Source organism: Capricornis sumatraensis, chromosome 3, assembly GCF_032405125.1.
Source record: "Capricornis sumatraensis isolate serow.1 chromosome 3, serow.2, whole genome shotgun sequence".
Taxonomy (NCBI): domain Eukaryota; kingdom Metazoa; phylum Chordata; class Mammalia; order Artiodactyla; family Bovidae; genus Capricornis; species Capricornis sumatraensis.
Genome location: NC_091071.1, coordinates 68,907,337 through 68,934,252, shown reverse-complemented (window position 1 = coordinate 68,934,252; position 26,916 = coordinate 68,907,337). Strand labels below are relative to the sequence as shown.

The window sequence follows — 26,916 nt, the reverse complement described above, 5'->3', positions numbered from 1 at the left end:
AAAAGCAGTCATGACTAATTATAAGCGAATGAGTATAACTATGTTCCAATAAATCTTTATTTATGGATTTATGGACACTGAAGTTTGAATTTTGCATAACTTCATGTTATAAAATGGGATTTTTCTTATGATTTTTTTCAACCATTCATAAACATAAAAATCATTTTCAAGTTGTTGGCTCTATGAAAACAGGAAGCAGGCTGGATTCGCCCTTTGGGTTGTAGTTTGCCAGCACCTGACATGCAATTATGGCATGTAAGGGAGATTTAAACAACTGTTTAAATTATAAAAATAATGCAAGTGAATGTTCCTGAAAGTCTATTGGTTTAGAGAAAATAGAATGAATCAGGAAGTCTTCCTTCCCACCCCAGCCCCAATCAGATGCCCCAGAAATAACCACTATTGATGAATATCAATCTTCAGAAATTTTATAGGCATATACAAACTTATATAAATGCATAAGCTCTTTTTACCTGAATGAGTTTTTCATACGTACTGCTCAGCATTTCTGAGCAATATATTGTGACCTCTTCCCATATCAATATGCAGAGATGAGTTAGCGTTTTCTCTTTAATACCTCTCTACTTTTCTGTCTTCTGTTGTGTAGATTTACCATAATATATTTAACCAGTCCCCTGTGGATGGACATCTGGATTATTGCTCATTTTTTTTCTACCACAAACAGGGCTGCAGTTCATCGCCACACTTCCATCACTGCATACGGCAGAGTCCTAGGAGAGGAGACACGTGTCAGAGGATATGTGCGTTTGAAATTTTGATAGATGTTTCTAAATTCCTATCGTGGGTACTTTTGGAGCCTACATTCATTTTCTTTCAGGGTTGCACCCTACATTTTTACTATTTAGTCTTTATCTGACTTGAGCATTCATTACAATGAATTTCAGTATAATGCCTCGCTGCACATGAACTTAACACAGAGTAGTAATCCTATTGAGGGCAAAAAAGTACAGCTGGCAATTTGTCCAGGATTCGTGAAAGGAAAACGACCTTAAAGAATATAAAGCCACCCAAACAGTGCCCTGAATCTAGGGTCATCCTGGACATGGCTGCATTTAAGGTACCACAGCACAAATTGCTCTTTTTATAGACCTTGTGTTTAGCAGATGTTTCTATATGTTTGTTTCCCACTAGGATAGAGTTTTCCATTGTCAAACATTTAAGTAAACATAGCATTAGCTAATAAATATGCTGTACTACTATTGTAGTAGAACTCAGAATGTCACTGCTTTCCTTTCTGTTTGGAGCTTTTCCGTTTTTGAACCAATAAAGGATTATTATAATGATTTAATAGACAACGACGCAACAACTGAAAATGTAGCACTAAGTAGGTTTTTTTTTTTTTTTTTTGACTTAACATACGTCTATTTCTGCTCCCAGGTTGTCATAGGATTTTCTCGTCACCACTCAATCATATCTACTTACACACGCAGTCAACCAGTCAACAAAGAAGAAATTTCTTTTTCCAGAGACAAAGAGAGATTTCCCACAGTATAGTTTTGCCGGCTGCAGTTTCTTCAGCTCATCCAGTCCCTAAGGTACTGCATTGCCTATTATCTGTTGCTTTTTCCAGCCAAGATAAAGGTTAACTGCAGAAGCGAAGGAGTGTTTTTGTACCTTTGATTTCTGAGCCGTCTGAATTATAATTTTTAAACTTGGTCTGTGATATAAAACTGTGATTTGGGAAGTGTTAACATCCTGCAGTTCTATAATATTCACTTTTTAAAATAAGGCACTGAGCTTCTAACTGCTTAATTCTTTAGAATTTAAATTTCTATCATGAAATTTTCCATATTAAATTTCTACCATGAAGATAAGATTCTATGTATGTAGTTTCTTAACTTAAAAAAAATTTTTTTTGACAACAGTTGGAATCACTTAAGAAAGATTCCTTGAAACCAATACACTAGGCGTTTTTTCCCTAAAGCTTGCTGTTACATTTTCTGTGTTACTATTAATGCTGTCTTTCAATTGCCCTTTAGAGTAAATTAAATAAAACATCTTGTCTCAAAGCATTCTTGATTTTTTTCAGAGAGTATAATTCTGTGAAAGACAATCTATCCATTTTTCCAGATGCAATGTAAAGGAAGTGTGGGGATCATTTAGGAAGAGCGAGAATAGCTGAAAGAAACAAAGATTTGCCACGAAAATCACCTGCTTTCCCTCTTTCTATGACTTTTTTTGCGGGGTTGCAAATCCACATTAAGTATATCATACTCCCTGAAGGCGAGTGGCCCATTTTTGTGACAAGGGCTGACAAGACAGGCCACCAGAGCCCAGAGTATGTTTCTCGTATTTCCTTAGTGGAAAACAAAAAAGAAGTCTCCAGAGAGGTGAATGTATTGTTTTAGAATTTCAGTGACAAGCCAACAGCCCTTCTGCCTGTGGTTGTAACCTGGCCAGATTGCAAAGCCGGGAGGAGGCGGGGCCGTGGAGACGGGATGCTTCGTGGGCACTGGCACCAAAGCCGTAGGAGGGAAGATGCTCACTCCACGCTTGGCTGTGGCGGCCCAAGCGGTGGTGTCACCTGTGTCAGAAAGGCCCATCTGAACACAGGAATAAGTGACGGTCCTTAAAGCCTGTGTGATGCAGTTCACAAAGCACGGTGTCCTAACCTTAGCCCTTCCAGAGTTGCTGTGATGTTCACTGAATAGTGTTATCTCCCTCAGCTTCCTGTCCCCAAAGTCTGTGTAGCCTTACTGGGTGCTGTTCAGCAAAACTCATGTAGCAGTTGCCATAAATAGTTGGTAAAGAGCTGTGCAAAACCTGGGTCTGAAAGGAGCTCTATGTGTGAGACAGTATTTATTTGCTGAATGCTGCCCATGGATTTAAGTTAGTGGGGGAGAAGGTTCTCCAAGGGTGGTCAGAGTTGAACATTTTGAGTTTCAGAGGAGGGAGGAGTTTGTTTTTGACAAATTATGAAAGTGTCCAAAAGTATTTTTCATGTACTTGGGGGAAAAGAACGGAAAAGGCAAAAGAGCTGTTTTGTTTTGTCCTCTAGTCCCTTCTTAGTTTGGGTACAATGGCAACATGTAGGGGAAGTGTGTATTTGACAGGCATCCATGAACTTGACAGTCTGCCTTTTACATACATTCCTTGGGAGAGGGTGTTGTGGGCTACCCTTTGCATAAATTTTATCTTTGTGTCGAGGAGATGAAAGCACTCTTCATTAACCATTTGGCGGTTGGGGAACTGGGTGCTATTTGTCATCAATAGCAATTCTAACAGGGTTGGAGGAGGAAGAAAAGAAAACTCCTGTTTGTTTTGACCAGAAGTCTCCTTCAGTCCAGTGTGAGTCAAAGCACCAGTAAGGTTAACAGACCATCCAGAGGCAGCACTAACAGGCCACGTTAAGTTCAAAAGGGCAGGGGAAGGAACCGGGGGCAGCCTGGAGGGTCTGTTGTGCTGGCTTCGGAGGTCGGTGCTCCGGCAGGAAGGGCAGAGCTCCATGAAGCAGGAGGCTGTGTGCGGAAAAATGATCCCATTGTCGTGCGCTGGGTTCTGATCTTCGTTTTCAATCCTTTTTCCTCAAGCACATAAAGAAGCCAGACTATGTGACGACAGGAATTGTACCCGACTGGGGAGACAGCATAGAAGTTAAGAATGAAGATCAGATTCAAGGGCTTCGCCAGGCTTGTCAGCTGGCCCGACATGTCCTCCTCTTGGCCGGGAAGAGTTTAAAGGTGGCGTCTCATGAAGCCTCGCAAGACTTGCATAAAGGGCAGCAGACCTTCCCTGCTTTTCCCTATTTCCTCTAACTCTTCTTTTGTACACATCTAATTTGTTAAAAATTAAGTAAAACCTTGGGATAGGGGACAGGAATTGTGTATTTTCTGTTTATTCAAAAGATAATTTAAAATCCAAAGTCAGTGTTGAGTAGCAGAATTCTGAAGATAGCTTGGGCTCAGGCAGCCTATCCAAGTTGCTCCATGACAGCCAGCTTTGACGTCTGCCCTCTTATTCCTGCCTGTAATTTCTGCTTTTATTCCCCACATTATTTCATGTGCCTGAAGAGTTGCTTTGCCTCATACTTTGTCTCCTATTTTCTTGCATTGGTTCTGCAAAGAAAGATCAGACCAGACAAACCAAGCTGTAGGTAATTCAGCAATGTAATTGTATGCAACTATCTTACTATAAGATTTAGGTCTTTCAGAATAATCTGAAACTGAATCTGAATCCTGCTATGTAAGGATCATAAAAGGAAATACCGGCCTATAGTTTCCAAAAGGTGGGCAGCATTTAGGAAATGAGACGCAAATATGAAACACTTAGTGTAACATCTGTGTGATAGACTTGTTATCAATGAACCATAATGTGAATATAAAATAACATAAAGAAAACAGTTGAAGGAATGTTAATTTTCAGTAAACGATCTTGTTTTAGACTTTTACTTGTGATATTTGAGTTTATGGAGACAGTCTTTTTGTGCCCACAAAACTTGATTTTAGTTTTCTTTTAGTTTGAGAGCAATTGGATATCTTCTAGTAAGGGAAAAATATTTTTAAAAACACACTGATTTGTTTTGGTATGAAAGAAATCAAGATTAGTGAACCAGAATCTCTACAAAATGTATCAAGCTAATCTTTTCAGATGATGATCCATAACCTCCATGCCATCACTGCAAAACCCATGTAATGTTTTGCTGGGATAAAAAGGCATGGGTTGACCTACTTTTCAAGCTTTGTCACCTGAACTGAAGATCCTTTTGAGAATTCAAACGCTTTGATCAGCCGAGGCCACTAACCATTGAGGAAGAGGAAGGAATTGCCTCAGAACGTGTTTTTGAAATCTCCAAGCTAAAAAGGAATCCTGTCATTTAATGATTCACAAATGATTGAAAGGATCTTAGAGTTTAAAATGGCCATTTCCTAATAGCCCCTTACACCACCATATACCCAAACAATTGTCAGAAAGGCACAGTTTAGGATTTTAGTGTTAATCATAATTAAAATGTATCAGGTTTATCACAGTAAATTTGTACAGTCTCATCTGGAAGGGCTATAGCTATAGGCATAGTCAATAAATACAGGAGATCTCTCCAACTGTCACTTCACAGTCTCTTTATTTAATATTTCAGGTTGACATGACAACTGAAGAGATAGATGCTCTTGTTCATCAGGAAATAATCAGTCATGATGCCTACCCCTCACCTCTAGGCTATGGAGGTTTTCCAAAATCTGTTTGTACCTCTGTAAACAACGTGCTTTGTCATGGTATCCCTGACAGGTATTCATTGCTTAATAACATATTGTTCCTTTGGAAACTGAAACGTGAAACTAAGATCTATAATATATGTTGAAAGACACTATAGTTTAATTGAAACCTGCCTGCAAACTTTTGAAACCGATTATGGTAAAGCAACAATTTTTAAGTATTTTGTTTCTAAATGGACATAATACCACCATTTAATGTTTGTTAAAGCAATATGTAATCTGAAAAAGTGGTTGTACATTAAATATTTCTTTTACCATCTCAAATTTTTAACCATCTACTATTGTTTTGGCTCTTTGCAGAATTAAGGTAACGATAAGTATATTTTGTTGAGAATAAGTAGATTTTTAAACAGTGATGCTGCATGTTATACTATGTATTTCTAGTAAAAATGATATGGCTAATATAAATGAAAGATTAGATACAGGTATTCCACTCAATCCTCCTCCACTCTGAATTAGCATCACTACTCATTGGGCTTCTGATTGCAGTCATTAGGTATTTATTTTTATATTCCTTTTATTGGGATCTATCACCATTTTTTTTTTTTTCTGTTTATGTTTCAGTCGACCTCTTCAGGATGGAGATATTATCAACATTGATGTCACGGTGAGTAAATCATATAAAAAACAGTCTTTGATCAACTTCAGAATTGCTGGTAGCAACAGGAAGAAGACTGGATTGAAAATGTGAACTGCGCCCATGGAAGCGCTGTTTACTTCTAGACCCAGACGCAAGCAGCTGGTTTCCTTTTTTGTCTTTAACACTGTGTTTATTCCAAGTAAACCCAGGCCTGACTTGAATTTAGGGCTGGAATCAGATGCACTGAGATCAATGTTGGCCTAAGTGAAATGTCAACCCAATCCTGCTATGTGTCATGTTTTTGAGAAGGTGTAATTGTTATTGATCCACTGTGTAGTTAATGCAGAGCCCTACAGCACTGGGCAGCTGCTGAAGCTAGATATATATGAGATGAGCTAAGGCGAAGAAAGCCAGCATTTTTCCTTCACTCTGCCAAGATTGATCTTCCTCTTCCTGCTGATTTTGAGTGGGGCCTGTCATTATCTTACTCTGTCATTAGGGGCTACATTGGCCTGTGTGTGTCAGTCTATTTGGACAGAAACTCTTTTGCTAGCAGTGTTCCTTAGATTTATTAAAATCCCTGAAGGTAACGTTGTGTTCCATTTCTGGTATAGACAGCCTTGAACTCGAAGCATACACGCAGAGTGCTTTTCTCTCTTGAACTTAAGTTTTCACCAAATGGTTAACAGCCTTTCTTTCAAATAACAGCCCCAGGTAATTTAACACAGGAACTTCAAACTGTACAAGCTCTAACCTTTTCTAATTTTCTTAGCCTTTCACAGTTCTCAGACTTAGGTTATTTGTGCTTTGGCAGTTCGTTTTACTAAAAAATTATGTAATGATACCTTAGGATAATGGAGATTGTAAATAAATTCTATACATCTGATGATTAATAAGTATATTCTAAATAAATAAATATAAAGTAAACATCTGCTGAGAACTAGTTGAGATAGACAGCATTCAAGGAGTATTTTCTCTGTTAGTAAGAAAATATGCTTAATAATATGATTTCATATCCAGGTCATGAAACTTGGATGGGAGTGGGAATGTAGTAGACGTTGGCATCCAGTAGTTTAGTTCAGTCTGATTTTTAGTTGTTTAAATTAATTCAACCTTTTCTCTTCATATCAATTTGTCTTAGTACATAGCCAAAAATTCTTTTATGGTGGATACTCTATATATCATTTTGTCCTAGTTGCTTAGAATACTTCAACAATTGCTCCACATATATTGTGGCTCTCTCTCCAGCTCAGAATATGTAGGAGGTATTTTATAAAGTATACATGAAATAAAGTATTTTTCATTATGCACTTTTCTTTTAGATTATACCTGACTTAGAGGCTGTCCATTCATTACCTCACCTAATCATCCCTAATAAAATATTGCTGCTTTCAATGAAATCAGCATGCCCTTCCCACCTGTTTCCAATGTGCCCAGAGAGAATAGTCTCTGCCTTTCCTAAGTTTCCTGAAGACTTTCAGTAAACAATTTCATTTTTAACATTCAAATGATCAAAGTGAAATGTTTTTGAGTGTCTCGAAATGTGAGGACTTTTCACATGGCACAGTGGTAAAGAATCTGCCTGCCAATGCATGAGACACAAGAGATGTGGGTTCAATCCCGGGTCAGGAAGATCCCCTGGAGAAGGGAGTGACAGCCCACTCCAGTGTTCTTGCCTGGGAAATTCCATGGACAGAGGAGCCTGGCAGGCTACAGTCCATGGGGTTGCAAAGAGCTGGACACAACTAAACACACGCACAGAGCAATGTAAAGGGACCAAGGAAACATACAGGTCAGTAACTGAAATTATATTTCTTATGAAATATTTTATTAAATGAAAGGCTTCATCACTTACCAGAAAATACTCATTACATTTTATAATTGTTTACATCTAGTATATATCACAAGAAAATAGACGTCCCCTTGAAAGTTGAATGTTTAAAAAAAAAGATGATGTGATATCCCATAATAGTTGCTCAATAAACATTTTAAATGTTATTAAATTATTAATAAATGATAAATGAAGAATTAAATAAATGAAGTATAAAACAAGAATAGTTCATGGATAAAACCAGTAATTATAGCTAACTGCCACAGACTTTCAAAAGTATTATTTCCATATATATTGAATCTTTCAAGTAGTCATTTTCAGACTAGTGAAAAGTAATATGAAAAGGCAAATAATGATTTTTTAAATACATTTTTACTTAAATAGCAACTATAGAAACAGAGTTACAATTTTGTGTTAATAATTACTCTTATTAATAAATGTTATATTCCCATGTATAAAGTAAAAATTTGTACTCTCTTGGGTTACAAATGGGAATAAATATATAAAACACTGTTGTATTGCAAGGTGACTTGATATAGTAGTAAAAACACTTGATTAGAAGTCAAGAATCCATCATATTGACCTGGATCTGCCTCTTGTTTTCTGCCACTAACTTTAGACAAGTCACTTGTCTGTGCTTCCGTTTCCTGACTTGAAAAGCGAAGATAAAGATTTCTCCTGCCTCCCTTACAGAGCATACAAGAGTATCCTTATTGAAGATGAGTATACAGATTAATTCCATATTAAAACAGAAAGCTCAGATAAACATCTTTTTTATTACAGTTCCTGCATTCTACTTCATGAGAAAGAGAAATGTGAAAGATAATTATATAGGACAAATTTATGCAAAATAGCAAATTCCATGCTATATCAAAGGATCAATATTCAACCAGTCTCCTCTACCTTCTGTATTTATTACAGTGTTTGCTGATTATTGATTTTTATGGTGAATATGGTGTCTTTCAAGATCCTGCAGGGCCTTCTGAGTCATTGAAGACAGATAAAATGCTATTTTCTGTAATTTTATTCTTAAACCTGTTTTGTTATATTCTGATTCTTTAAAAATCCATGTATAGTGTTTTCTGTTAACATTCTGCTATCTGGAATATTTGATTAAGATTTCACTTCCAGACAGGATTTTTCTATAACTTACGTCATTCCGATATTGAGCCACTTCAGTTCTTGGAACTGAATTCTTCTTCTGTCTGTTATAACACTGACATATCTATCTTATTTCTTCTTGTCATTATCTATCACTTCCAAGGGTGGGACTGGTAAACAAAAGATAAGTATCTTTATGACACTTTAGGAAACTCTTCACTGTGTTAAATACTTCTGAATTCTCTAACCCTCTTGTAGTAATCATGGGTCAGTGTCTTTGATCACTATTTTCACATAAATAATTTTGCCTCAAAAATAAAATGAGAACTCAAAATGTTAAAGAATGTTGATAATCATAGTGCTGAAAGACCCGTGCTAGTCATGTATTTATTTAAACTTTTGTAATATCATTGTGTGTCTTTTTCATGTTTCTGTAGGATCATTTCTCCTTTTTTTGTAGGTGAACTTAATAATTCTGGAAGGGTGAAACACATGAATTTACTAAATATATAAAGGAATGCAATGTAGACTGTAGGAGAATAGATTTTTAAACAAGGACATATTTGTACATTTCTGCCTGTGTTTAGGTTTACTACAATGGCTACCACGGAGACACCTCTGAAACATTTTTGGTGGGCAATGTGGATGAATGTGGTAAAAAGTTAGTGGAGGTTGCCAGGAGGTGTAGAGATGAAGCAATTGCAGCTTGCAGAGCGGGGGCTCCCTTCTCTGTCATTGGAAACACAATCAGGTAAGCCTTGCAGTGACAAATAAAGGGGGGGTTGGCAGATGGTACAAAGGTTATTGGTGGCTTGGAGTAAAGTTGATGACATGTTTTATGATTCAGAACCATCATTTCAGTCTGATATCGGTATGTGAACTGCCAGCGTGCAGTGCTGTTCCCTGAGTTTAAAAAAAAAGTAAACGACTTCAAAAAAGTGAATGATATCAGGTCAACAAAGAAACTTATAGAAGCAGCAGTATAGAAGCAATATTCATATGACTGCTTTAGTTTTAGCTTGATGTGTTGGTCTGTAGTGTTCCTGTATTCAAACTCATACCAAACATGGAAGAGTAGCTAAGAAACAGTGAGTATCTCAAATCTTGAATAGGAGACAGGAGAAAAGCTAGATTTTATAAAGGCACGAAGTGAAATTATTCCTGTGACAGAAAGATAAAAAGCATTAGCTCAAGCAAGGCTTACCTTTCAAATTAGTGGGCTAGCAAACAGCCTGAAAGGGTGATCTTGTTTTTTTTTTTTTTTTGGCCTGGTTCATTTTTCCCGTAAACCACTGTTTACTTTCCACACAGCCTTCTCTGCTTGCTTTTTGAGAGTATGTGTATTTACTGAATTCAAGACTTTTCTTTGTAATCTGTTACCTATTTTAGATCTCTTTTTTTTCCCCTAACTGTTTTGAAGTAGATGTGCAGAATATGTGTTTTCATTTAAAAGTAACATATTTTCTTAAAGATGGTTACATGAGTACCTTTTACAGCACTGCTCTCATTAATATGAACCATTGACTACTTCCCATTTGTCTGAAGGGTGGAAGGCTTAGTCACCTTGAAAAGATACTGCCTTTTTTCTTCGTAAGCCTTCGAATACTCTAAGAAAAAAGGCAGTAAAATATCAGTTAAATGTATTTATGGCTTTAAAAATATTGTAACAGTGTCTGAATCAAACTTTAGTAAAATCTCTTTGGGTTATATCGGAGAAGCTTTTATTGAAGACTTTGAACAAAATTGTGTTTTTGACAGTTTTAAATTATAGGCTAACTAGCCTGGGAAAAAAGGATAGTGTCTCTCTGTTCTTTCATAGGAAATGTTGAATCAGACCCCTACTGGGAAAAGAAATTTAATGCATATCTCACTATCTTACTGTCCATGAATATAATAGAAATGAATTCAAAATGCAGTTTTATTTTTGCAAATGGGATGAGTCGATAGATGTACCTCATATTTTTGAACACCTAGGGTTCAACAAATTTACTGGTGGTGCTCTTGCATTTTAACAAAATTTATTCTTCAGTAGAAGGGGGCAGAGAACACTAGATTCTTATTCAAGCATTCTATCGCGCTCTGCATTCATGGCTGTGTCTAAAGGGCATGTCAGCCTTTGATTCTCTCTGAGAGGTAATTATCCTTTTCCTGTCACGGAACAACAAATGATAGCTAACTACAGAGGCACATTTGCAGTAGTCACATTCATCAACTGCAGAAAAAAAAAATTCAATTTAATTGTGCAACACAGCTGCACATGGGCTTTTGAGCATTTCTGTTGCTCTCTCTGTCTCGCTATTCCTCCCTCCAGATCTATTTTTTAAACTTTTTTTTTCTGGTTTTTTTCCCCCCTTTTTTTTGTCTCTTCTTCCATTTTTACTCTCTGTACTTTCTTGTTAAAGTAATTTTCCTTTGTGGCTCTCATTCTTTTTTCCCCATTGAAGGCTATGAATGTAGAAAATTATCACAATTACTCATATAATTGAGCCTCTTTGTAGCAAGTGCAACTCCAGTAGCCTTTCTCCATCATGAAAATGGTTTCATTATAGGGTTTTTCATATTCTCTGACACCATCTACACAGAGGAACAGGCGTGCAGATGAGACGTACTAGGAACAGGCTAGATCAGTAAGGTCACAGTAGGAATAATTAGCTCTGCTATGGAAAGAGCATCTAGGCCTTTTACTGCTACATAAATGTACTGTCCGTGGCTTTTAGTCACAAAAAAACTTACTAACAAATGGAGCTCCCGCCTACTACTTTGAAAAAAAGATTTGTATCAACACTACAATTTTCCATCATTAAGACTAATAACACAGAGCCTAGTATACATCAAGGGGAATAAAAAGAAAAATCTCACATTCAAGTGGCGGCTGGGTGCTGACCTTTGTTCCCTTTTTTTGTGTACGACTTAACTCTTTACAAAAAAGAGCCACACGCCCCACCAACATGCAGGTGAACTCCAGCTAGCACTAGCGAAGCATAGCATTCAGTCGGAAAATCTGATAAATCTCCATGCAGGATAATGCACTTCATTACATATTCACTACATTAATTCTAGCTACATAAAAAAAAAAAGAAGAAGAGTAAAATTGAAAGTGACATTGAATTTTAGCTATCTGGATGCAAAGGTCAGTTTTCATAGAGAATGAATTTGCATGTACAAGCTCCTTTGAAAACCAGATCAGTCCCGACAACTGCACTTACAAAACTATGTGAAAAATAACATAGACAATGAACTTTTTCCGTTACTCTAATGCATTTCATTATTTAGATGGTTTGTGTCTGCCTCTGAGGAGGAAACTGGCCCCGAGTCTAACAAATATTTGTTCTGATGTGTTAAGGCAGTGTTTCTGGACATCTGTTATTTCGCCTTTTCCTATTCAGGCAAACCCTCAAGGGAGTAAATAAACAGTCTCCACCTTTAAGCCAGAAGTACTCGGAATCATTATAGACCAAAGGTTTACAAACATCTTTCGACTCAGCCTCGATTAAGATATTCACCATCGTTTGCATAGCCTCTCTCTACTGATACACCATTGAAAGAACATTCAAGCATCTTTCAGTAGGATCATGTTAAAACCTGGTGATCTTTATAGGAAATTTTGAAATTCTCTGAAACCTAAAGAATAGGATGATATCTCCGAAGAAGTGTTGTCTGAAAGAGTTCTCCCTGTGCCCTTCTTTTTCATGAGGGATGTCTAGTGATCTTTAGGTTACAGCGTTATTATGCTCACTGTACCTCCATTTGCGTTAAAATATTTCTAAATCTGTATTTTTGTAATTATCCTTCGATGATATGAGCTATACATATGAGGATACTGTGAATGTGTAGATTCATGCATCACAAATATGTGACAGTTTAATCAAAAATAATTTAAACTTATCCTTGTAAATGTCATGGTGAAAGTATCAATGAATGGTTTTTAATGTTTAATTCATAAGTATATGTTTTGATATTAATTTAGAAGAATATAAAGCAGATTTTTAAAAATAATCTCTTTCTATTAGATTATGCACATTTAAACAATAAGTGGCTCAGGCAAAATAAGTCATTTTAATGTCATCTGTGATGGATTTTTTCTTGACAGCTACTGTAAATTACAATTACACTGCTTCTCTCTGCACATGAAAGTAAGCATTGCAATAAATTATCTTTTATTTCAATCCATCATGTCTGCTTTTCAGAAACAGAAAACCTCATATAAAAGTTCAGCACTATTGTAAGAAAAATACAGTAATTTGTAATCCAGTTTGAAACAAAAAAAAAATGTACTCTTCTTTTGGAAAACAGTTGTTGGCTTTCAAAAATATTACTAATTGTACTTAAACATTCCTTTTCAATTAGAGGGAATCCTTGAATTTGTGCATTCCTGCATCCAAAGACTTGGAGAAGGAAATGGCAACCCACTCCAGTGTTCTTGCCTGGAGAATCCCAGGGACGGGGGAGCCTGGTGGGCTGCCATCTATGGGGTCGCACAGAGTCGGACACGACTGAAGCGACTTAGCAGCAGCAGCAGCAGCATCCAAAGACTACTGCTTAAAATAAAAATCTGAAAAAAATTAAGTAAATTCCATGACTTAGAAAATCAGGTGCCATTTGAGATCCTTTAATTAGAGATGTGACCATTTGGAAATCAGTTCTGTTGATAGAATTCATGTAGAAATAGTAATAAAACTATTTCCATGTGCATTTTTATTCCTTTAGAAGAGTGTGTACTTAAAAATAGTACTCCTCTGCCCTCTTGGGGAATGTATTCTTAGTTATGAAATCTAGTTTAAATGTATCAAGAATTTTAATTTATCTAGACAAAACTTTTGTTGGGAAAACTGTCTCATGGAAGGGGATTCAATTAAGAGAACAGTCACAGGATGAAATTCCTTAAGAGAGATCTCTCTCTTAACTCTAAACCACAGCTGAAACATGAACTGTAACACAGAATAATTTTCAAGTAAGTTCACAAACTACTTTTATACATCTCTCTCCTCCTCCCCAAATATTCCATATGAAGGGCTTCAAATCCCAAATGTGCTCAGACTTAAATAAGTGAGCTGCTGTCTTAGAGAGGTTTTAGTTAGAAAAAATCAGACCAGAAGAGCTAATCCTCAGAGAGTTCCTTTTAGCAGATTTCAACAAAAAGAAGGCAGATTTCATCTGTGTAATATCCAAGGCAAGAAGACCTTCATGCTCAGAAATAGGTCACAGCCCGTGATGGCTGGTGTTACGGAGTAACCGAATGCTTTGTGGGCACCCCTGCCCACCCAACACTTCCACTTTCCGCAGCACACTAGTCAGGAGAAGCCGGCATGCTCCACTTTCCTGTGCCACAACTAGAGTTTCTAGTACTTGATTTCACTTTAGAGCAGACATTTGCTCCTACAGATCACTTGGATTGTCTCCACGAAGTTAGATGTAAATCTTAGAATCACGTAAATTAATCTTGGGCTTCCCTTATATTCCAAAATAGAAGAACAGTACACAGTACAATAGTAGAAGGGACGTGCTTTTCATCAGTAGTTAGAAACATTAATGAGATTTTATTCCATTCAGTCCCAGGAAGTATGTGTTAAAACAGCTAACTACCAATCCAAAAGGAAAAGACCCTAAAAAGCAGACAGGAGGTTTTATTTAGTTCCTGAGAATCAACCACTGAGACAGGTACTCCACCAAGGAACTGAGGGAAATTTGTCCTGATCTTTTCCTCTTTCCACATGGCTGTGAAATCCTCTGACCTTTGCATCCGTGACATATACATTCTATGATCTTCCTATAACCAAAAGTTTCAGCAGGATCCAGGCAGTAAATTGTTGTAGAATGCACTCAGATATCTTTAGCCACCTAGTAATTGCACAGCTTCTTTTATGAAGAGGAATGAGAGATATGAGGGGGGAGGGACCCCAAGTGTTTTTTCATAGTGGGCTTTCTTCCTATCCTCTCATCAGAAATTAAAATGAAGATTGCCACATTCACAGTGTAGCTGTGATGCTTGCCAATCAGTTAGAGTCTTTTTTTTTTTTTAAGAAAAGAAAATAGAAGAACAGTTTATAGCGATTCCTCTTAGAATTATTAAGGTTTGTTGGGACATAGATAACATAATGGGTAGATGGGTAGATAAGACCTATTCTTACTTTAAAAAAAAATCTAGATTAGCATATCTTACTGAATAATCTCTCTTCCAGCCTCTATCTACTCTCCATCCTGAGTTTTTATTCAGGAATTGTGTAGTACAAATAGAAGCAACTTGGAAAAGTTGTTATACCTCCTGTCCAGAGTGAAAAGACACACAGAAATAACTATAACCATAAAGAACAAATTAAGAGAGAAAAGCATTCACTTACCGTTCCTCTCCTCAACACACGTATAGCTCACCTATTTCTGTTACATGGAAATTAAATCTGAATGAGAGACTGCCCATCTGATATTTATGGTGACATCCTGGCCTAAGTGAAGACATTTTACAGGTCTGGAGATGAAGGTTAAAAATGTCTAGAGAAAAGTATTTTGACAGGAATGCTCATAAAGATGCTGGCTAAATGCCTTTGAGTTGGTGGTAAACCAAACCAAAGGGCTGCTGAAAACTAGCTTGGGATTCAAGAACTTTGGTTTGGTTAAGAATTTAAATAGTCCTATAAATCCCAATCCATTATTATGGTTAGGGTTAAGGCACTTTGCTCTTCATCCGCATGAAAATATAAATTGTTCATGGTATGTATCCACCTGATTTCAAAAACAACTCCTAAAAAAAAAAAAAACAAAACCTCCTTAATCTTGTAGGTGAAGATTTTAGGGTTGGATTCTAAGATTTCACTTCTATGGAATAAATGGAATGCAAAAGATTTGCATGTAGAAGTAACTAATGTAGCATTAAGAATTAAGAATCACAATACTAGCTTCTCTTAAGCATCATAGCAATTAAAAAGCATATTTTATGAATTCTGTTAATGGTATAGGTCTTGAGTAGAAATCTCAAATAATCACAAAGTTTTGAAGTGCTTCAAGAATATGGACAAAGCAGATGTGACCTTTTGTATAAATGTGTCTATAAAATGTTTGATGTTCTGAAATAGACCAGAATAAGCAATTATTGAAGTCACATTTCAGATTGTAATTTTTTGTTGTTCGGTTCCCAAGTCAGTAATAATTTGTATGGTCTTTTAGTGAAACTCCATACAAATCAGGCAGGTTTGTGTGACCTCCATTACCTGAACATATATCTTGGTTATATTGTACTGTATATATGTGCATAGACAGGTCTAAAAGTGACCTTGTTTGAATGCTGTACTAAAGTAATTGAAGCAAACTATTGTGTTAGCTACATATCTTTTTTCTTCATGTATCCAAAGGGAGTTGTTGCAAGCTGTGACAAAATATAAAATTTTTCCAGAATAATGAAAACAAATTGTTACCATATGACTCTAAATAGAACTGATTTTTTTTTTTCTTTTTCAGAGAATACTTTGAAGGGACTTTGTCTTACCTATATATGCACTTAAAATGATCCAATTTAATTCAGTATTTTGTTTGGTCACTTTTAAAGCCAGATAACTCATCAGAATGGTTTGCAAGTCTGTCCACACTTTGTGGGACATGGTATAGGATCTTACTTTCATGGACATCCAGAAATTTGGCATCATGGTAAGAAAGTTAGTTTGGGAGCTGCTTATTGAAAGGAATCAAGATAAAGCAGTTTTGCTCCTGAATCTCTTGCTGCAATGTGGAATTCACATTGTCATCCTTCCCTATGAGGGTGTGTGTGTATGTGGGGAGGGGATCCTATTTAATCCTTACCAGCATGTTACTATGTTACTGAATTAGAGCCCGGCCATTTCAATCCCCAAATAAGCTTTGTTTTGCTGTTTGTCTTCTCCTGAAGGGTGATGGCTGGAAGGCACAAGGGATATTTGTCTAGAAAAAGTTACTGAAAACAAAACACCACTGCATCAATGTCCCAGCAGCATGCACATAGGACTGTTTTCTGTTTTTCTTTTTCTACTCCCTTCTCTAACTGCTGACTGTTGTGGTTAAACTTCATTACGTCTTACACAGCGTTGACAGCTAGTGTATTTAGCAGCATGTACTCTTCAGTGACTCCTAGATTATACCCAGAGTCTCCTGTTTTTCACTGCCTGGATGTTCTCCCTACGATGGGAAGGCAAGGGTGGGCCAGAAGGGGTTGGGGGATTTGGGTTAGACTATGAAGTAGTTCTGTGGAATGTCCCCAAGAAGCAGCATACCTGGACAAGCACCAAAGGAAAGTTGATCCTGGGGCTTTGACCTGTGTGCTTGGGGGTGGGGACAGCCCCATAGAGGAACTACTAGCTGGAATCCACCCCTTGAAAGATCCTAGACACTCAGCAGGTCAGAACTTCCTTTAGGCCAAAGAACTTCATCTGAGGCAGCTGTAAGAGGCCCAGGCTGGAGTGCAGAAAGGGCCTCTCAGGTGAGTGCCCACCCAGTGCCAAACCCTGGAAATATTTCAGGTCACCCCTGTTCTTCCCTCCTACCAACCCGCCTTCCCTTTGTCTCAGTTCCCAAGATGTCTTCCCCTTTCCCTTGGGAGGTGGAAGCCAGCAAACCTCAGAGCAAGTGGCCAGAGCAAGGGGACAAAAGAGAGGGGAGCCCTAAAAGTGTCTCAAGTACCTGGGCTGCTCAGCCTTGGTGCACCCTTCCTAGGAGCCCTGACCTCAAGCTCAGAAAATGCAAAGGCTGAGGGCCCAGGAGCCCTGTGCTTAACCCCTAGGCAGCCACCACTCAAGATTCTAGCAACCTCTTCCTAAAAGAAAAATAAAATGACCACTTTTTTTGTGCAGCCTAACCCTTCTAATCCATTTCTCTCTGTTCTCGCCATATCCCATCCCCACACCCCACACTCGTATTTTTGTCTTACAGCGAATGACAGCGATCTACTCATGGAGGAGGGCATGGCGTTCACCATAGGTTAGTGCTAAGTTCCTCTTCAGAGAGCAGGGGCTCCCTGGCTTGGCGCAGTAGCGCTGGCCTAGGCCAGGCAGTCCGGTGAAGGACTAATAAAGCCAATCAGTATAATGAAATAATTCAGATGCATAGTAAACCTGATTAAATAATATCCTCGAGCCCCATCTTCCTAAATCAGATACTTACCGACACATTTAGGAGACGGCAGCCGTCCAACCTTTAATTCTGTTACCAACATAATGTGGTGTTTGTTTTTTTGTGTTGCTTTTTTGTGGGTTTTTTTTTTCTTCTTTCATTAACACCTTCTTCTTCTTTTCATTAACTAGAGGCGATTAAGTCCCTTGCTCCCTGTCAGCAAGTGGCATATACTCTCTGTCGACCCATTCCTGGCTGATCATGTGATTGGTGTCACCACCAAATTCCAATCACCTAAAGCCCCGAAGGCATCATATTTCTGACTGTGGGGCTTAATGGAGAAGCAATTAGAGTGAAATAAGAAAATTGTTATTTGCTGATTAATGAACATTTTGAGCATGTTTTAAAAATTCAAATATTTAAAAAAACCGACTGATATTTATAAGAGGGACTGGTGTTTGGGTGGTTATTATCCACAGGGTCCTAATTAAGTCTTGATTAAAATGCCCTTTTTTCTCTAAAAAAATTACGAAGTAGGCAACTTCATACATTTTTGAATGCCATAGCGTTTCCTCTTCCTACTGTTTAGTTTGTAGCATACTATGTAAGCAGCATCAATTAGGGCTTGCGAGATGACAACATGAACTCGTGGGGGGAAGCACTGGGAGGGAGGGGGGAGAACCTTCTTATTTTTTTTTTTTTTAATAATCAGTTGAAACAATGTTTGACAAGAATTTGATTAGATCACTGCAGTAAATATTTTCCTTCTTACAGAGCCAATTGTAACCGAGGGATCCCCTGAATTTAAAGTGCTGGAGGACTCGTGGACTGTGGTCTCCTTGGACAATCAAAGGTGTTTGCTTTCTGCCCGGTTGCTTTTAAATTGTATTGAAAAGGCAGGTTCGTCCCACGACGCGGGCGAGCTGCTGATCCCTGCCCCGCCGGCGCTTGAGCTCGCTGATCCCTGTCATGTGTTTTTTAGGTCTGCCCAGTTCGAGCACACAGTTCTCATCACGTCCAGGGGCGCGCAGATCCTGACCAAACTGCCCCACGAGGCCTGAGGAGCAATACGAAGGTCGCAAGAGACCTTTTTCTTAAATTGCTGAAATCCAGCTGGAGAACTTTTAGAAGAAATTGGCTAACGGCAGGTCCCAGAGTAACCTACCTAGCACCAAGCAGCGCCGGCTAGGGAAAATGCGGTAGGGCTTGGGAGCCGTTCCGAACACAAATCTGAAGCCCCGAAGTGGCCGTGCGCATTCGGAGAGACGGATCCTGGCGCGTCTGTTTCCCAACGCGGGAAACGCATCTGGAAAGGAACGGGGACGCCCTCATTTGGAAGACTAGGAAGTCTTAGAAATGCATACTTTTCTCTTTCCCTAGCCTTGACTCTGCCCGAATAGAAAGCTTTCACTCCTTAAAACCACAGTGTCTTGCGGTTAATTTTTGAGTCTCTGAACTTTTCACTCGCGCGCGCGCAGGAAGAAAACCCGAGCCTAGCTATTACGATTTTGTTGTTGTTGTCTCTTTTTCCACCCCTTTTGTGGGTTCCACATGGGCCGGCCCCGAGGGCGCTGGCCGGGCCAGCTGCCCCTCAGCCCTTCCGGTTCTTTCCCCTTCATAGCTGCTTTGCGATGAAAAGATTAGCCGGCGAATGGAGGAGCTAGTTACAAACATTTCCTTGCCTCTAGACCCTGGGCCTGGGGTTATCAGTCCAAAAATTTGCCTTTTCTGGTCCCCTGTGGTTCCTTCTCTCCGCCCTCAAACTGCTCCGCGGGGCCATCCCAAAGGTTACTTCTGAGAGACCCTCTCACCAACATACAGATGCAAGCTAAGGATTTTTCTGCTCTGGGAGTTGGAGGATCAGTCCCACCTGCCCAGATGTGAGCAGTGTCAGGCGGGTATCCTCCCTAAATCGATCTCTCCCAACACTGGCTTTCTTCAGATCGGCACTAATGCACTGGAGACCCAGCACATCCCTGACAGAGGAGACACGGGTAATTTTTAGGGCAAGGGCCTAATTAGTCAGGATTGGAGGTGACGAGTTTAATTCAGCCTGCCAGCAGCTCCTCCTGCTTTAGAAGCGGGAAATCCAAGGGTCCACACTGTGAGTCTCCCAAGGCTCATCCCCACCCTGGTACTCTGTCTTCCCTTCCCTGAGCTCCTGGGGACCTCTTCACACCTGGGCTCAGAGGTGGAGAGGGTTGGATTCCTAGCAAGCCACGTACTAAGTAGTGACCCCCTGGCCATGATTTCGGGGTGTTCCACCAGTCAGTGGTTGCCAACTCTTGTTTCTACTGAAACAGGTTATACAAAGCTGCCATCCACTAAATAGAGATTGGGCTCAGCTCCAGAGTACCAAGGGAATGTGGCCACCTGCCGCTGCCATGACAGGTGGCCTCTGTGATAGGCCTGGAGAGCCAGTCCATCTTTGTGACCCTCAGAGTGTGGGGAAAGTCATAGGAAACTGAGGCCAAAGAGCGAACTTGGAAAAGTGACTAGTTTGAGCCTTTCCCTGAATTCGGAATTCTCTTGGGCTTTCTTCCTCTCATTCAGGCAGAACTTGGACAGAGGTAATTCCAATTCTAGCTGATCTGAGAGCTGGAAAAGATGAGGGAGGGGTTGCAGATTTACAAGATCCACGGAAAAACTTTAGGGGTGCTGAAGATTTGGCCAAGTAAAGGCCTAGAGACTGAGGCTGCTGTCCCCAGTACAACCGGAATTTTCTAGAGAGGAACAAGGCCCAGATCACCTTAGCAGTTTTGCCAGAGATTGATTTCACTTCTTTCCTAGATTAGGCAGATTGCAATGAGTAGCCAATATCTTATCCACAGGTCCGTTTACCCCAAGATTCCCCAAGAATAATTTCATTAAGGATACAGAATTTTACCAGCCACTGGGATAACTCGCTGCTTATGCAGTAATTTTTCCGAGGTGGAGGTATTTGTGAGACAGATCTATAATCCTACTTATTAAAGAGTAAAGTTCAAATATATATGCATATATACTAGCACCAGCCAATAGTCAGCAGCTCTGTAGGAAACAAACTTGAATTAGATCGAATTCCATTAAACACGCTTTGAAGTTGAAGTTAAGAAACAGATTTTAGAATATCTTGTCCAAGCCCCCAACCTCAACTCGGACAACTGAACTGGCCCCAAACGTCACCCCTGGTTGCAGGGTTTCCAGCCATGCGTGACTACTGCTAACACCACCAGGCGCCCGGTCCGTGGAGTCTCCAATAGGTTCTACTCGGAATCCGGGGCGCTCAGGATAAATGGGAGAGTTTTGTTTCCTCTCTGACATGGGACAGGCGAAGATCTAAGCAAACCGGCGTTTCAGAACAGGTGTCGCCTTAGAGGTGGGGGTTGGAAGGGAGGCACCCTGGGCTCTTAGGCGTAAGATCACACACTGAGAAGCTAGTCAAGGCCGGACGTCTCGGAGCCCGAGGGCCCGAGTTCAGCCACCCTTCCCCGAACCTGCTTCTCTGGGGCTAAGAAATAATTCCGGAGTGTAGACACTCCTTCGCCCAGACATAATCGATTTTTTAAAATAAGCCAGGCTCTGAAGCCGTTTCCCGTGGGGGTCCTATGTTCCCCGGATCCAACCCGGTCCCCTGCGCTGCGACACTTGGATCTCTCCTCCAGATGTGAACCAGAGAGCCCTAGAGACCGTCGCAACCTGCGGCCGCCTCTCTCCCCTTCCCCCACCCTTCAGTTCTCTGGAAGAAGCTGGCCCGAGTCAGACCAGCCGTCGGGTTTCCTCGCCCGTTGCCCAGAGTACCCGGAATCGCAAGCCCTGCTTCCCTCCGTCCCAATCCCCACCTCGCGCCAGCCGCGGAGATCACTTACGTGGGCAGGGCCCGCGAGGCGCGCAGGAGACAAGGGGCCAGGGCGGGATCCGCTGCTGTGCAGGGCGTACCTTACTCCACACCCCAAAACAGGCACTAGGAAAGAGCAATTAAAATCACAAGTGCAACACGGAAATCAAGAGGAGTGTAACGGCTCCGGGAGTTGTCTGGTGGCGGAGTCATTAGCTGGTTGTTGCTACAAAGCCTCGCCGTGTGCTTCGATGATTAAGGGAGAAAAAAAAAAGGGGGGGGGGTGGAGAAAGTAAGAAAGAAAAAGAAAAAAAGAAAGAAAAATCTTTTTAAACGCTGGCAAACCCGTTTATTGGTTTGGAGGATTGCTTGTTTTGTTTTGCTTGAGTTTTGTTTTTCTTTTTGCTCCAACCACGCTGCCTGAAATATCTCTACCCCCAACATCGCACACTTAAACCAAAGGGGAGGAATTCCGCGGGCAGCAGCTGCTGCTACAGAAGTTAAAAAAGAGAAGCCCCTTCCGCTAATATCTGTAACGACAGCACCGATGTAATTTGTTTTGAATGTTCGTTTTTATTGGTGTTCCCTCTGCCAAAATGTGCTTGATTACAGAGGTTTGTCCTGTGATCATTGCGCACTCTAGACAGGGGAAGGTGCATCGGCGAAGGTTCAGCTCAGGCCAGATCAAATCCCGGGCTGTTTAACGCTGAAAGGCTGCATGTTGCTATTAGTGTTAAATATATGGCTAATTATGCGTATGAAAATTAAACATCAGTGTTATGCTAATGGGGCGCCTTCAGCTGCGGATCCGAGCACTTGAGACTACCATTTAATCAAATGAATCAGTAACTAATACATCTGCACGTGTGAACTTTCACAAGATCATTTCCCCGTTCCCGTCACACCGCTAAATTATGAAAGAAATAATTATCAACACTTTCTAATTACCTAACAAAGTAATTTGGGATTCACCGTAGGGTTGGCGGGGTAGGAAACCAACAGCCCCTTCGCAGCCAGCGTGGTGCGCGCCACGCCTCACGGGGGGTGGTGGCTGCCAGGGGGGTGGGGGGGAGCTTTTGTGCGCTTTTCTGTACCTAGCGCTCCAGCAGATAGAAGGCGCCTTGGCAGCTTTTGCCCCCACTAGCCCTGCCCTGGGCTCGGTGGCGCCCGCTTTGACCCTGGAGATGAGAATCCTGGGCGAACATGAGAGACGTGTCCACAGAGAGACACGCGAGCCTGCGACTGGCTTGGTTTTGCCGCGGGTTTTGGTGTCCCTCAGGACTCCTGCACCTCGGGTACTATCGCCAGACCCCAGGAGGCCGGAAAATGACCACCTAGCATCCGCGGCTCAAGCCGAACGGAGCCCGCCAGCTCCTAGGCTTCACTCTGTGCCGCGCCCTTGGGGCGAATGAGCCGGGGCGCTCCGCGCAGAGGGAATGGAGAGGGGAGGGGGAGGCGGAGGAAGGTTGGGAGGGAAAGAGGAGGTGGGTGTTGGGGGAAGGGGGGCGGTGCGGCAGCCTTTCCTGGGAGGAGAAGCGCGGGTTCTCTGGCTCTCTGCTCGCACTGTTTTAATCAGACCGGTGCAGCCTCGAGCTGGAGTGGCCAGCTTGGCCTGGAGCAATGCGACCGGGCCCCAGAGAGCGGCGGCGGCGCGGCGGCCGAGTGAGTGAGTTCGCCCGGAGAGCCCCAAACCCGCCCCCAGGGATGTGGCAGAGGGGACCCAGGCCAGGGAGGCGCGGCCAGGAGAGCGCTGCGTTAGGCACAAGACTCTCTGGAGGATAGCGCTCGGTTGCCCTCCTCCAGCGCCCGGATTGCGCGACTCAGCGTACGGGAGGCCGTGGCCGGGCTCCAGAGCCGCCCTAGTTCTGCACCGGACGAGTAGCGATGGTTAGAAGAGGTGCCCTGGGCCCCGGGGTTGGGGGCGGGCGGAGGGTGGGAACTGTAGGAGGTGGTGGGCGGCGGTGCCAACCCGCTAGTTAGTTTCTGGGAAGCAAAGCGCGCCGGAGAGACGGGAGGCTGAAGAGCCGCGGGCCGCGGAGGGCCCGGCGCGGGCGCCGCAGCCCATTGTGCGCCTCACGCTGCGCGCTCTGTTGCAGAGGAGACACGGCCTAGAAGCGTGGATGCGTCTCTCCGGAGGCCCGGCAGCCTCGCCCGCTCTAGTCCAGCGGAGCCGGAGCGCCTCGGACCAATCCCCGGTGATTATGCAAGACAGCGGACCAATCAGCTCCGCCAGCTCATGAATATTTATGACCTTGGCTGAGTCAAAGCTTTGAAGCGAGTTTGGGGAGCTCGGCAGCATCATGCTTAGACTTTTCAAAGAGACAAACTCCATTTTCTTATGAATGGAAAGTGAAAACCCCTGTTCCGCTTAAATTGGGTTCCTTCTTGTCCTGAGAAACAGAGACCCCTAAAAGGGAAGCAGAGGAGAGAGAGAGAGACCCACACCCAGACCCCGCGAGAAGAGATGACCATGACCACCATGCCAGAAAGTCTCAACAGCCCCGTGTCGGGCAAGGCGGTGTTCATGGAGTTTGGGCCGCCCAACCAGCAAATGTCTCCTTCTCCCATGTCCCACGGGCACTACTCCATGCACTGTTTACACTCGGCGGGCCATTCGCAGCCCGACGGCGCTTACAGCTCGGCCTCGTCCTTCTCCCGACCGCTGGGCTACCCCTACGTCAACTCGGTCAGCAGCCACGCGTCCAGCCCCTACATCAGTTCGGTGCAGTCCTACCCGGGCAGCGCCAGCCTCACCCAGAGCCGCCTGGAGGACCCAGGTACGTGCGCCTGCCAGGGAAAGGAAGAGGTACGGAGGGAGGGAGAGAGGGAGGGGGAGAGAGACAGAGAAAGGAGGGAGACGAGAGGAGGAGAGAGAGGTGGGATGGGGGTGGGGAGGGCGCCGGAGCAGTGAAAGGTTTCGGGTATCAATCTCTGCATCCCTGTCATAGGAAAGAAATTAAAAAAATATATATCCACCCAATTTGCAACTATCCAGCAAAGGATAAATCCAAGAGCGTCCCCTGGCATTGGCTGGGCCTCTGGGCGGCTCCGTGCGCCAAGCACACAATGCCCTGCTGGAAAACAGAAACCCACATGTGCACGTATTAGTCTCGGTAATTATTTATTGCGTAGCGCTATAAACAATGTATGCAATTAAGGGTAATTAAACCTCAACTACCGCCTGCAAAAATAGCAAACTTTCCCTGCAAAGGCAGGAGCGCGCGCCTGCAAACTGCCCCAGTCCGCCTGCAGCTCCCGGGATCGGGCCCTTTGGACTTGGCCGGATCCTTCCCGGCTTTCGGAGTTTCTTGAGTGATCTCCCTCGCTCCTGCTCCTTCCTCTGCCACCCCTCTGTGGTTACTTTCTCTCGGCTCCCTACACTCAAGGCAGTCCTTCGCCTTAACAACGGCCCCCACTTCTGCTGTCCCTCCAGGGGCTGACTCGGAGAAGAGCACGGTGGTGGAAGGCGGTGAAGTGCGCTTCAATGGCAAGGGGAAAAAGATTCGCAAACCCAGGACGATTTATTCCAGTTTGCAGTTGCAGGCTTTGAACCGGAGGTTCCAGCAAACTCAGTACCTAGCTCTGCCCGAGAGGGCGGAGCTCGCGGCCTCTTTGGGACTCACGCAGACGCAGGTACCTCGCCGCTGCCCCACCGTGGCGCCCTGCAGGCTTCCCGCGGCCCACTTGCCCCCAGGAGCTTCATTTCTTGCTCTCTGGGCCTCGGGGGTCGGTATGCGTGTGTGTTTGTGTGTCCTATCCCTCGCTCTCACAACATCTCTCCTTCCTCCGTAGTTTCCTCTGCCCTGGCTCTGTCGCTGCACTCTGTACTCCGGGCTGCCAGCCGCGCGGCCCTCCGTCCCTGGACAATATGATTAGGGGCGCAAGAAGGATTTCCCTAGGCGTTTTGTTTGGGGACTCTGAGGTCACACGTGCCCGAACAACTGGAACAATAGACTCGGGGGTTAATCCCTTCTTTGCCTTTAAAGTGTATGACTAATCACTCGGGGCCTGGGCCCAAGCCTCTATCTCCCTCCTCCTTCTCACTGAGTTTGGTTGGGGTTGGGGGGATATCCTTTCCTCCGTCCTCTCACCTCCCAAATCCCAGAGCCTGGAGGAGAAACGGACCCTTCCTTCCCTGTTTTCTCTAAGATTCTGGGGACCCCTTCGACGTTCTGATCACGACTGCCGCGGGTTTGCAACGTCGAGGCCGGGCTTAGGAGCAGAACTGGGAGATGCTAAGGAAAGGTTGATTTGAGCCCAAACGAAAAGTTTAACAAAACCCGGTGGTCTCCTCAGCTCACTCAAGGGCAGAGATGATGGAGCAAAGAGAAGGCGGGTAACATTGCAAATAAATTTCCTCCACTTCTTTTCTCCACTCTTTTATTGATGTTCACACTGGAATTGAAGGCTCGGTGTTTCATGGGCTCTGTGTCTTACCCAGACGATTGCCGGCCTCGGGCTGAAGGCCTGGATCCCGGCGCTGCTCACCACCACGCCCCCTGGCTCTCAGAGAGCGGCTCCAGCCGGCCTCCGGGGCGGGCGATGAGGCCTCCCAGCCTTTGGTTCTTAGGCGGGAAGGACGACGTGTATGCTTCTCCAAGCAGGGAGCCGCCGGGTTCCGCAGAGCAGGGGGCCGGTGTGTGAGTGTGGGGGGTGGTATCCGCGTATCCTCTCACGCTGTCCCAGGGCTCCCTTATCTCCCCAGGACCAAGGTAGGCGCAGTGGGCCTAGACCGAGTCACCGTGTTGTCCGCTCTTGCAGGTCAAGATCTGGTTCCAGAACAAGCGCTCCAAGTTCAAGAAGCTGATGAAGCAGGGCGGGGCGGCTCTGGAGGGTAGTGCGCTGGCCAACGGCCGGGCGCTGTCTGCCGGTTCCCCGCCGGTGCCGCCCGGCTGGAACCCCAACTCCTCTTCGGGCAAGGGCTCGGGCGGCAGCGCGGGCTCCTACATCCCCAGTTACACGTCGTGGTACCCCTCGGCGCACCAAGAAGCTCTGCAGCAACCCCAACTCATGTGAGGTTGCGCGCCCGCACCCGCCCGCCTCCTTCCCGTCTCCCACGGCCCGGGCCCCTCCCGCCTCCCGGTCCATCCACCCCGTCCGCGTGCCCTGGGTCTGGAGAAGAAGGGCCCAGTGGGGAAGAAGGAACAATGAAGGCAGGACGCCCGCCGCCTCCTCCGAGACTCGCGCGCTCTGGCCCGGCGACTTCCCCGGTGCCCACGCCCGACCTCGGCCGCGCAGTGACAGCAGAAAGCGGCCTGGAAGCGCAGGTACAGCGGTCCGAGCCAGC

The 26,916-nt window shown here is 43.3% G+C and overlaps 2 protein-coding genes across 3 annotated transcripts; both read left to right on the top strand.

The window, feature by feature from the left end:
- Window positions 1-3,579: 3,579 nt before the first annotated feature.
- Window positions 3,580-19,202, top strand: METAP1D (methionyl aminopeptidase type 1D, mitochondrial). Its single transcript, XM_068968253.1, has 8 exons — window positions 3,580-3,701; window positions 5,096-5,244; window positions 5,796-5,838; window positions 9,331-9,494; window positions 16,281-16,378; window positions 17,633-17,680; window positions 18,587-18,665; window positions 18,795-19,202. Exons 2-8 carry the CDS (start codon window positions 5,102-5,104, stop codon window positions 18,871-18,873), a joined length of 654 nt encoding a protein of 217 aa, XP_068824354.1. The 5' UTR covers window positions 3,580-3,701; window positions 5,096-5,101; the 3' UTR covers window positions 18,874-19,202.
- Window positions 19,203-24,093: 4,891 nt separating this feature from the next.
- Window positions 24,094-26,645, top strand: DLX1 (distal-less homeobox 1). Of its 2 annotated transcripts, XM_068969335.1 has the most exons (3): window positions 24,094-24,406; window positions 25,063-25,262; window positions 26,391-26,645. In XM_068969335.1, the coding sequence occupies exons 1-3, from the start codon at window positions 24,094-24,096 to the stop codon at window positions 26,643-26,645; spliced, it is 768 nt and encodes a 255-aa protein (XP_068825436.1). The 2 variants fall into 2 exon arrangements, with proteins under 2 accessions (XP_068825436.1, XP_068825437.1); XM_068969336.1 differs by lacking the exon at window positions 25,063-25,262 and having other exon boundaries at window positions 26,391-26,467.
- Window positions 26,646-26,916: the final 271 nt, after the last annotated feature.

Bases quoted from the DNA above. Each gene is read 5' to 3' on its own strand.
- METAP1D (XM_068968253.1), top strand. From the start codon at position 5,102: ATGACAACTGAAGAGATAGATGCTCTTGTTCATCAGGAAATAATCAGT. The intron at 16,379-17,632 runs GTAAGAAAGTTA...TTTGTCTTACAG, and splicing joins TCCAGAAATTTGGCATCATG to CGAATGACAGCGATCTACTC. The intron at 18,666-18,794 runs GTGTTTGCTTTC...TGTGTTTTTTAG, and splicing joins GTCTCCTTGGACAATCAAAG to GTCTGCCCAGTTCGAGCACA.
- DLX1 (XM_068969335.1), top strand. From the start codon at position 24,094: ATGACCATGACCACCATGCCAGAAAGTCTCAACAGCCCCGTGTCGGGC. The intron at 24,407-25,062 runs GTACGTGCGCCT...CTGTCCCTCCAG, and splicing joins GAGCCGCCTGGAGGACCCAG to GGGCTGACTCGGAGAAGAGC. The intron at 25,263-26,390 runs GTACCTCGCCGC...CCGCTCTTGCAG, and splicing joins TGGGACTCACGCAGACGCAG to GTCAAGATCTGGTTCCAGAA.